Source organism: Grampus griseus, assembly GCF_964374135.1.
Source record: "Grampus griseus genome assembly, chromosome: 3".
Taxonomy (NCBI): domain Eukaryota; kingdom Metazoa; phylum Chordata; class Mammalia; order Artiodactyla; family Delphinidae; genus Grampus; species Grampus griseus.
In genome coordinates this window covers 65,867,579-65,879,779 of record NC_139019.1, presented here as the reverse complement: position 1 = coordinate 65,879,779, position 12,201 = coordinate 65,867,579, and the positions used below count along the sequence as shown (strand labels likewise).

The 12,201-nt window shown below is 38.2% G+C and overlaps 1 protein-coding gene across 4 annotated transcripts in view; it reads right to left on the bottom strand.

Annotated features, from left to right (window-relative positions):
• Nucleotides 1-12,201, bottom strand: part of VCAN (versican) — a gene marked incomplete at its 5' end in the record, with an annotated part of 102,217 nt that overhangs the window by 80,607 nt on the left and 9,409 nt on the right. For all 4 annotated transcript variants that reach the window (XM_082650878.1, XM_082650877.1, XM_082650875.1 and 1 more), the window contains 3 exons: nt 5,883-6,010; nt 6,095-6,269; nt 9,394-9,771. In XM_082650878.1, the coding sequence (XP_082507004.1) occupies nt 5,883-6,010; nt 6,095-6,269; nt 9,394-9,771 (681 nt within the window). The remainder of the gene's footprint in view (nt 1-5,882; nt 6,011-6,094; nt 6,270-9,393; nt 9,772-12,201) is intronic.

The window sequence follows — 12,201 nt, the reverse complement described above, 5'->3', positions numbered from 1 at the left end:
AAAATACAGATCGGCAAATGGGAGAAAATATTTACAAATCGTGTATCTGAATAGGCTCCCTTGAATCTAGAGTATACAAAGAACTCTTACAACTCAATAACAAAAAGACAAATACCCAGTTTAAAATGGGCAAAGGTTCTGAATAGGTATTTCTCCAAGAAAATATGTAAACGGCCAATAGTCATAAAGGAAAAGTTGCTCAACATAATTAGCTATCAGGGAAATACAAATCAAAACCACAATGAGATAGCATTATACACACATTAGGATGGTTATAATCAAAAAGTCAGGTGAAAACAAATGTTGGCAAGAATGAAAGAATCAGGACCCTAATGTACTGCTGGTAAGAATTTTAAAACAGTTCCTCAAAAAGTTAAAAATAGAGTTATCATTTAACCCAGCAATTCCAATCACTGCTATCCAAACAGGAATGCAATCATTACTCAAATAAGAATTAGGATATTTTTTATGTGAGAAATCAGAGATTTGGGGGAGTTTAAGAGCACTTTGATCCTCTTGGTTTGTTAGACTACCTGTTGCTCTACTGGGGAATCTTTGGTGGTCCTGAAAAGTTACTACGGTAGAACAGGAAAAAGGGTGTATATCCAGTCACTTAACCTCTGTGCCTTAGTTTCCTTATGTGTAAAAATAAAGGTTTTAAATAAATGCCTGTCAAGGTTTTTGTGAGAATTAAGTTAAATGGCAATGCAACCACATACAATAAATAGTTTCTTTCCTTACCCTACGGAGCTACCTCACAGGTAATCTATTCAAGTCACCATACTGAATGAGGACACGTTTTCCATAGGTGCTGCAGGGTGCCATGCCTGGTCACCTTCCTCAGTGGCTCTTAGCTAGACCATTCAAACACTTAAACAAAAACAACTCCAAGTTGAGTTTCGAATCCTTAGCAAGGTGTGTTAATATCTAAAGTCTATTTGGGAACCCACAGCTATAGCTGTGATCTATGATTCTGTGAGTTCTACAGAGAATAAAAAGTTTCAGCATCTTCTAGCACCAACCTCAACAAATGTGGAGAGGTTCTATAATCCAAAATCAATATTTGAACCCATCTGCTGAACCAGGGTGTGCAGGAAGCTATTCTAGCTGACATGGGGCTTTTTAACTGAATAAACCCAGTTATCACTAATTCTTAAATAACTCCCATTGGTGAAGTACTCTGTAGATTACATGCTGTAAATTCCATCAAAATTAAGTCAATCTGAGCATCCACAGGCAGGAACTCACACAGTTTCCAGATTTGATATATCTGATTTTGATCCTATCAAAGACGCTAAAGAAGGTGGAACTAAGCCTTGCTCTAAGACCTGTTTAATGACATTCAGGCTTTTACCTAAATGTTTAGCTTTTCATATCTAAAGGAGCTCATTAAGAGAAAAACGAAAGGTTGTTTTTGGTTCTAGGTCAGACACAAGCATGACGTGGAGGCATTAGACAAGTCATAGAGGTGATAGAGCTATCCTGGATTTTGACATGAGGCAGCGGTAGAAAAATAAACCTGTAATTTGTGAATAGGGACAAAGGAACCGATGCCAGAGAGGACAGTTGGCTGGGAATGCAAGAAAGGGCCATGACTGTGAGAGGCTGGAAAGGAGAAAAGAGTGTCTCTAGGAAGGAATTATTTCTAAGAGACACCACAGAAAAGAGTGAGAGGAGAAATTCAAAGAGAAAAAACTAGTATCATGGTGATCTAATTTAAAAAAAAAAAAAGATGTTTAGTAAGTTTGGTGGACAAAGCTTGGCATTTTTTTCAAGTACTGTAGAAATGGTAGCGTGGTGGAGACAGCCTCTGAAAGAGACAAAGTCTGGAGAAATACTACAATTACCACCAAGTAGTTCTTGAGTAACTATGATGTGTCTATTACTGGAATAGGTTCTTCATTGTGGTTGGGAAAGTTACAGAAGATGACTATGGCCTTATCTCTATCAGGAGCTTACAGAAGTTTTTCAGAAATAAAAATAACAGGTAATAGTTTGTGTCTGATGAACATAAAGCAACCAGAGAAGAATTAAACACCAGATATGTGGAACTAACTCTAAGAAAAGTGGGAGTTCAGAATCAGGAAATGTCAGTGTGAGCTGGAAGAGGCAAAGATGGGCCCTTGGAGGCAGTCTGTTCATAGGCAGAGGGAAGAGTAGAATGCTGGAAAGGGGAGAGGCTTGTGTTTTCAGAGAGGATCAAAGCAGAGCTGCTGGCAGGAGGTAGCAGAGGGTCTGTGGATGATTGGTGCACATGTGTGGCATCATATTGGAGAGAGGGAAACACAGTTGAATAGGTCACTCCCAAGCCAGGATTGAGGGGCTTTGCAGGTCCTCAAGGAGGAAGGAAGGCAACAGGAAATTCACACTACACAATGCTGAGTAGGGGAATGATAATGGCCATGGTGTTTACATGCTTTGATGGTCATAAAACAGGTCCCCTGAAGAACTGTTAAAGGCTTGGGGATTATTTGTGAGATAAAACAGAAAACCAGAGATGAGACACACACATGATTCACAGGGACGTCCCTGGTGGCACAGAGGTTAAGAATCTGCATGCCAATGCAGGGGACACAGGCTCGAGCCCTGGTCCGGGAAGATCCCACATGCCGCGGAGCAACTAAGCCCATGTGCCACAATTACTGAGCCCACGTGCCACAACTACTGAAGCCCATGCACCTAGAGCCCGTGCTCCGCAACAAGAGAGGCCACTGCGATGAGAAGCCCGCGCACCGCAACAAAGAGTAGCCCCGCTTGCCCCAACTAGAGAAAAGCCCTTGCGTGGCAACGAAGACCCAGTGCAGCCAAAAATAATAATAATAATAATAAATATTTTTTTAAAAAATGATTCACAAACTAGAACTGTGGGTATGGAATTCAGAAGAGAGTTCAGGGCTAGACATGCAAAACTAAAACTTATCATTTTTCATTTTTTTTGTTTGTTTGGTGTCTCTTTGTGTCCTGTTCATCCCACAAGGCATTTGACTTATTTACACACAAAAGAGCAAAAGTGAAATTAAATGAACCAGTAAGGACATTGGAGCAATGAAAAACTGGGAAGTAGAATTGTGATGAAGCCCGGAGATGTGTGAAGTTATCCAAAGGGCAAGTGTAAAGCGATGTGAGTATAGTGGGCACTTAGTTTGGAGGTTAATTTATTAATTCACTCATTTTATTCAACTCCATCTATGGAGCACCTACTATGTGCCAAGGACATAGTGGGGAGACACATGATTCCTTCCCTCCCAGAATCCATGGTCTAGTGGGAGAGATGGAGGAATAAGCAAACATTTGCAGGAGGGTGATTATAGTCACACATTCAAAGATTGAGAATGGTAAAGGTGAGAGAGACCATCTAGGACTTAAGAAGGGGATATGGGATCAGTGTGACAGCCCATAGTACAGACACATAAGTGTTGGGAAGCTTGTGTGAAGGTCAGGGAATTGGAATAGTAGGGTGGTAGTTGTTCCAGGTGAAAGAAAAGCCAAAGGGTAGGGCTAACATGGAAAATATAGGCCAGAGAAGGAGAGGCGATAGGTTCCCAAGGTTGCCCATGTCAGGGCGTCTTGTTACTCTGCTGACACAAATTTCAGCCAGTGCTTGAATTCCTATTTATACTTATTCTTTTATCTTTTTCTTCCAGCTGTTACGTGATAGGACAAAAAAGTTCAAATTCTGTTGTTTTGGTATAAATACTCCAACTAAAGTTATGCTATATTATACATTACAAGTTTTCAATTATCAAATATGTAGAACAATTATCCCAAGTAAATATACAACTGTGTGAAATATAGTTGGGTTACACTGGAGGAGAGACTGGTTTGACCAATACCAGTTGCCCTAGAAGTGGCGATATTTATGGAGGTGGAGAAGAATTCCTGTATGACTAATAAATCCTTCTCATTGTGGTGTACTCATACATCCTCAGAATGACTCTTCTGACAGAGTTCAATTTTCCCTGAACACTAGTTTTGATCCTCTGAACAGATTTTGGGAAGCCAGCTCTCAATGGGTACAATGTGGCTAGGAATCCTTGGTAGGGCTTTTACCACCAAGACCTGTCAAAAGTATCTCACACAGAATTTGTACAGGACATGGAATTTCTGGAACTTCTGCAGAAGCAGAAAGTCCTCTGGCCTTCAAAGAAGTTAGGGATTCTGCAGCCTTAGAGACTGGGGTTTCAGTAGCTCCATCAGGATAAGACTGAAGAAGAGACATGCAGAGGGGCCCCTAGGTGCTCCTTCCGGGAGCATTGTAAATACTTAAGCCTGTCTTTCCATCAAGGAGTCTGGCTTGTGATGCTTATTCATATTGGGATCAAATTGGCCACGGATTTATACTTGAAAACCACATTTCAATTATATTTAGTAAAGATCTTTTAGGTAATTAGAAGTTATGTATACTTTTTCAAAAACTATCTCTGCTTTAGTTCCAGCATTATCAGTGTTCCAGAAATTTTTATAACTATCACTCTAATAGATATTATTCCAAAGGAGAACCACAGTGATAAAACAAATTCCACCTTAGTGAATTTGAATACAAACTTCCATCTTACTGAGATAGCAATAACCAAATTTATTTCCTAGAACCAGAATCCCCTACTGACCATCTCCTATTCCATGAAAAAAGTTAACTAAATTTAAAATAAAATTAAATTTAAAGGAAGGAGCTAAGCTATATCTATCTATCTATATCTCATAGCATGGATTTTACATATCTTTTCCCTTTGTCCTTGTAAAAAATGGAAATTGTTAGTATCAAAGTTATGGTTTAGAAAACACATTTATCAGTCTTAAATAATAGTTATAATAAGAATGTTAAGATACTAGAGAACCACACTTAGCAGCTTTCTTGGAAGCAGGCCATCCTATTCAAATTTAGGGCATTAGGCAAATATAAGCTGCTTATTTTCTAGCTTTCAGTCTCTGAGGTTATTTTTTCAATTCATAGAATCATAGAATTTTAATGTTGGAAGGGACTATGGAGGTTATCTAGTCCTACTTCCTTATTTTACACATAAGAAAATTGAGTTCATTCTTTTCTTGGGGAGCCAGCCAAAATTAAAAGTATAACTCAATGCAATACTTCTATTTATATATTTAGGCTTCTAAGATACCTGTTGCTACAAATGAAATTCCACTTCAAAAGTCACTGAAATTTCTATTCTTATAGTAAAACTGCATTGTGTCCTTAGATAACATCGCCACAAGAGAACTCAAACTTGTCTCTAAGAATCTAACTCATGCTAAGTGAGAAATGATAGTACCAGAATCAATCAGACTCTAAGCATCTCTAAAGCGAGGCTTATATCTTACTTGGCTTCATAGTCCTAACTACGAGCAGAGTACCTATCACACAGTAGGTGTTTTCTTTTAATGTGTTCATTGGTTGAATGAATGAATAATTGCTCTAAATATTAGTGTAACAAAGTGAACACAAGGAGAAGCAAACCATGAAAATCCTTCCCGGGCTAGTTTGCCTGACTCAGCTGCACTTCGGGGTGTTTATCAGCACTTGGATTCACAGTGGTTTGTCATCACAGGATTTTACCTGAAGTTCTTACAAGAATAGGTACCACCCTTACAGGTTTCTATTCTTAATGCTCTAAAAGTGTATTGGAAACAGTCCAATGGCAGCATGACTGAAAGCAAACCTGCCATTAACTAAAGACATTTCAAACCTACATAACCATTTACACAGCCCTCGTTCTCTTTCCACTTTAATTTAAGCTTATTTCACCACAGAATCATACGGTTATTTAAACTAAATGTTGCTGTTTGGAATCCAAACAAGCATGAAGACTTGCTCTATCCCCACGTGCTCCCAGTCTTTCCTCAATTTTCTTAGGTCAAATGAAGCTATAGAAATTTGAACATCTTACCGTCCAGATGGTCCACGTAACAATACACATCATAAGTTTCATGAGTAGCACGGAGCCCATAGGTCCTGACTCCTTCCTTCCCCATCTTATCTCCATAACAGCCTTCTCGGGGAGTCCGGATGGGATACCTGGGGAAATAAAGGACTAGTAGGTAGCACTTTATTCTCGCTCCAAATAGATGAATTAAACCTGGTGGCCCCCAGACCACTCACCTAACACTCTGATCAGACAGCCAGCCTGCGTCACATTGCTCAAATCCATCTTCATAGGCGGCATATAGCTGCTCTGGGGTTGCTATGACAGCCCCAACATCCAAACAAGCCTTCCGTGCCATCTCAAAATTCAGAGTGTACCTGCTGGTCGCTGCCCTGTAGTGAAACACAACCCCTGCAAAGATAGCAGCAAACAATTATGGGCAAGTTCAAGTCTCCCACCATACTGTGCAGTTTCTCATTGGAGTAATTTGTCAAATTACTTGCTAACTCGGTAATAACATCATGATACTTCTTTATGTTTACTTTATTTTATGTAGCATTATACAAAATTATGGTGATCTGAGGAGCCCCAGAAATGTTGCTCACTTAGGTGTCCTATTCTGCTCCATTAGAGAGTTTCAAGAATTTTCTGTTCCCATGTAAACAATCTAAAAAAAAAGATTTAAGCCACTAAATCCCAAATGGTGACTAGTTGTCCTAAATGCAGGTAGTATTCAGGCTATTATGGGAACCTTGGACAATTAAATGGAGTAGGTGCTGCAAGAGATACAAAGAGTTAAGGGGGCCACAAGATCAACTTCTCCTACTTCATGTTTTTACTCAGGGCCAACTCAATAGAAGCACATGGAGCCTTCACCAGTACCACTTCCTACAAACATGAAACATTGTAATATTTACTTCCAGAGACAATATACTAAAATGGAAAAGATGCTGGAGTAGGTATGAGTGAGAAGGCCTGTTCCAATCCCTAATTTGCTCCTTAATCATATATAAGTCTTAATTTTCCCCTTCATAAAGTATAACTAATATTGCTTAGGTTATTTGATTGATAGGAAGGTCAAATTAGATAAAGAATTTTAAAATGTTGGATAGACTGCTGTGATAAAAGTTTATCATATTCATAATTTAGGGTCTCCACTTTGACAGGTAAGATGTATGATTTTTATCCCAAAGGAGGCCTGAAATAAAATTCTCCAGACTCCCATGGGCAGAAGCCAGGCATCCTGATATGTGCCTCAAATTCCACTTCATTGTATTTTAGGAGTTACATAAACTTATGGTTCTTGAACTGTGTTTCAGGGCTCAAAGAATTGTCAAAGGCCTGAAGAAAGAGCAGCTGAGGGGGTGGAGCTTTGGTCCTCTTCTCCTACTTTAGCAAGAGCACATCCATTTATAACTGGAGTAAATATGATGACTCATTTTCATAAAAGAGCAAAGTGAGTCAAGCAAATGTGCCTAGGAAGTCACTGGAAAATAGAAATTGGGGTAATTGGGTCTTACGGATGAGATTTTATTGAGTCATATCATTTAAGACCACTGTTTTGTTAGGCGGAATTAATTTTGGTTTCCAAGATATCTTCCACTCTCCTTTTATTCCTAGTAATTTCCTGGAGTTGACAACAAGTCTCTCTCTCTCTCTCTCTCTCTCTCTCTTACAGCTTGACTTCTAGCTATAAGACTGTCTCCCACATGCCTATCCTTAGATTGTCTCTCTCTTCCAAAATAGGTATGTGCCAATAAAGTATCTGCAGGGAACAGACTAGCCATGTCATAAATAAGCACCTCTGATCAGTGTCAATACAGAAAGATCTGCAGAGGCACCAAGGAGATGCATTGACAACTAACATTCATTTTCCCATTTCTGATATTGCAAAGAAAAAACTGATCAAATGCGTTTCATAAAATCTGTAGCTTTGTAGAATGACTCTAAAAGTACCAGGAAGTATATATGGTGCTATCTAGTAAGTATGAAAGATAGTTTATAACGATCTCTAAGGCTTAAGCCAGACTTTGAATGGTTTTAAATTAGTCTTATGTTGATCAAAGCTTCAAATAGCCTTCTTGGTAATTAAAAATCTTCCATGTGCCCTGAAGATTGGCAGTAAGAGGGCACAAAGGGGCCTCCTTGGGAATACCAGGCTGTAGAAGTATCTGCAATTGCTGGGATAATTTGAAGACCTCATGGGGCTAAGGAGATTAAGTGGAGGATTTTCATTGTTTCAAAGGGGGCAAGGGGCAAATCCACTGCTAATTCTTTAATGATGAAAATTGTAAGAAGTTGTAAACTTCTTGTGGGATTTTAAAAACATACATGTATATATAAATTTATATGCAATGTATATCTAACACCATATATATATATATATATATATATATATAGTGTATGTTACATTATACAAAAAGAGGAAGAGAGAGATCAGTAGAAAAAACAATACTAGACAAACCAAAGTAAATGATAAAAAGGTTAAAAGAGCAAAGAGCCCAGGGTGTTTAGTGGATGCCTGGAAAACATAAAAATAGATTTATAGAAGGGAGCAATAGAATCTGAATGGAAAAGGATGTTCAGAAAATTAATCTGTCACATCTGAAATTCAAAATATTTCCTTTTGGCTACACAAGAAAGAGTTTTAATAAAACCCTTTGTATATATTTCTGAAAGGTAAATATTTTATAGGGAAGTAGAGGGTTGGAAGAAAAATCTGTTCCATCATGTCTGGGTATTAGAATTTTGCTTAATAACTTGCCAAAATATTTTTCTTCCAAGAGCTATGGCATTATGTGTGTACCCAATTAAAGCAATTTTTCTTTGCTTTGTCTCCTAACTTAAATTCAAATGACATACAAACCACCGCTCAACGTGGGCTAAAACTAAAATGTCTCATTGCAAGACAGTGGACAACAACCAGTGCATTGACCTTAAAAAAAATTCACTGAGTTCTTGTTTTGATCCAATTCAAATGTTTATTGAGTCCTAGCTTTTTCAAAGCACTGTGATATATACCATGGTACTTATTAGGTGCCTTATTTCTTCAATGTAAGTTAAGATATAATTTATATTTCTTAAAAGCAAATTCAAAGATTTTAATAATCATGCTAGGAGAGTGAGAAAAAGAAGGAAAGGGGTTTTTTCCTGTGTGTGTGTATGTATATATCTATATGTGTGTATATGTATGCATGTATATGCACATATACACATATGTTAAAATTAAAACAAAATGTAGAACAGCCTTTACAGTATTAAAAAATAACCACTGATAGGTCTCAATAATGAAGTAATGATTCTTGAGCTATAAACCATGTCTTGAAGTATTCATTATACCTAGTATAAAGTCACCTTCCTTGATTCCTAAGCAAATAACAGTTCATTTTTGGTGAAAGACATAGACTGTTGTGTTGATTAATGTTTTTCCCCTTGTCCAACCCCTGAGCAATGGTTACTTTTGAATATTGTTTCACCACATTTCTGAACCAGGTATCGTGTTATACTACCTTCTTCTAGATTCCCAAAGCCTTACCCTCCACAGCCAAAGACACGGTGTCCTGTGTGTCTTCAATCCCATACATGACGTCGCAGCGGTAGAGGCCTGCATCACTGGCCAGCAGTTTGACCATGGTGAGTGAGGCATCGCCCACGTCCTCGGGATGTGTAGGCACCGACACTCTCCCTTTGTAGCCCTGACCAATCTTGATATTCCCATTTTGGGCCACGAGAACAGTAGTCTCCTTTAAATCTTTTCCATTCTTGTCCAATTCAATCTTAGACCATTTGATTCGGAGAAATTCGCTGGTGGTGTTGTAAGTGGGTGGTAAGGTAGGCATGGTTGAAAAATGACAAGGTAGGTTGACTTTTCCAGAGAGGGAGCCCTTAACAGGTGGGCTTTTTTCCACTTTGACTAGAGGAAAGAGAAAATACTAAATTAACAAACTGAGTCTATTAAATATGTGAATGGATAAGAACCATTACAGGGGGTTGCTTATATCCTCAATATGTGAAATAATTAGAATGATTTTATATACAGAGAATAGTACACAACTTCAGTAATGTTTTATAACAAAGACAGGGATTAATAATGCTTATTTTTTTATGAGCTAAAAATATGGCATTCATTTTAAAGTATTTGTAACTTAGTGTTTAACATGAACAAAATAAGTGATAAAATAAGGCAAGTGTAGGAAGACAAGCAATCAAGGGCAAGAGAAGACTAGACTTAAGCAATGCAGGTTTAAAAGACTGGACCAATGTTAGGAAGAATAGTTAAAAAACAAATTTAAGTCTACAGGTCAGAAGAAGAAAAATGATTAAGATAACTGCCACATTACCTTAGAGGAAATGAAAACAACTCAAAGGGGAAGTGAAAATTTTAAAACATACTTCAGTAGACTGGAACAGGGGGAAGCCCAGCACTTGAAGAATGCTCTTTGGTTCAGTGTTTGAACCAAAGACTTTCATTGTAATGAGAAATCCAGCTGCAATCACTTTGCAGTGAAACATTACCTCTAGATTATATCCTGGGGGCAGGTGGGGGTGGGGAGGGGGAGTTAGCATCTGTTCACCTAACCTTCTAAAGTATTAATCTACAGAATGCCTTTCTGTTTAAGCCCTTAAACTTTTAATGAGAAAAAACACATTGACCACAATTTAATACCATTACATGCAAAAAACCCACATTCTTTCATGCTTATAGAAATCTATACCTCTCCTCTCCCTTTTTCCCCCATCTTCCAGTCTCTACTAGTTGGGTAGACAATGTGTTGGTAATAAGAATAGAAATTATCATTAGTGCACAAGGAACTCCCAGTTCATGCAAATATGATGAATAGTAATAGTAGCCTCTAGGTGGAGTGAAATAATGTTAATCAACAAAATGATATGTATCTAACACTTGGTGTATTAGTGCTTAAAGGCATTAGTAACACACATCTCAAAATGGACATGCATTAGAAATGATACAGATGCTAAGGAATGAAACTTAACTTCAAAAAGATTAGATCCCATTAGGGAGATGAAGACAACAAAAAGATATTTTGTACTTTTTTGCCAAGAAAAGGGGTCCTGAGAAGGGAAGGGGTGAAAATTTTATGAACTAAAAATCTCCTAATTTATATTCATCATATGTTCTAGGAAATCCCATCTTCCTTCCTGAAGAATTATAGATCATTAACTTCACAAATAAAAGATTGCTTTTTAAATGGAGAATAAACATCTTTACCATCAGCATCAATTATGATATAAATTATAAGACCCTTGGGCTTCCCAGGTGGCACGGTGGTTGAGAGTCCGCCTGCTGATGCAGGGGACACGGGTTCGTGCCCCGGTCCGGGAAGATCCCACATGCCACAGAGCAGCTGGGCCCGTGAGCCATGGCTGCTGAGCCTGCGCGTCCAGAGCCTGTGCTCTGCAAGGGGAGAGGCCACAACAGTGAGAGGCCCGCGTACCAGTAAAACAACAACAACAACAACAACAACAACAACAAATTATAAGACCCTTTATGATTTCCTTTAAAATGAGTTTAAGATAAATGACTTTCAATTCCTTAATATTTATTACTAAATTACAGTTCTTTTCACAATTTTAGAGGTATAGGGGCAGATATGAGATTCACCTCTATCTATCTGATTGGGAGGTTTCTGACACTTAGAGCATTACTCAATAACTGTGCTGTAATGAAAAAATATATTAGAACAAACTTATACCAACAGGCAATTTCCCAGGGGTTATTTATTGTTCTGGGTGTTTACAGATACAAGAAAATTAAAAGCTTCAGTTGGATGTAAATAAATATTCATGTAGAATCCAGTCTTAACAACAGGATGAACAAGAAGCTGTGTGGCCAAGTCTTTTGTGTATGAAACCTTGGGTCGTAAGGCACTGGGGGGTAACAAGAACTAAGTTTACCAAATCTAAATATTTTAAGAGAGAAATTTAGTAGTTCAGAAGATAATGTTTACTGACTATGCATGCTAAAAAACAAAACAAAACAAAAAAACCCTGCTACCTGCAAGAACTTGTCTGAAACTCTGATAATGCAAGAAATAAAAGTGAATGCTAACAAAAATTCACTATTCCTGGAGAGATTGGTTCAAGATGGCGGAGTAGAAGGACGTGCTCTCACTCCCTCTTACAAGAACACCAGAATCACAACTAACTGCTGAACAATTATCGATGGGAAGATACTGGAACTCACCAAAAAATATACCCCACTCCAAAGACAAAGGAGAAGACACAATGAGATGGTAGGAGGAGAGCAATCACGATAAAATCAAATCCCATAACTGCTGGGTGGGTGACTCACAAACTGGAGAACACTTATACCACAGAAGTC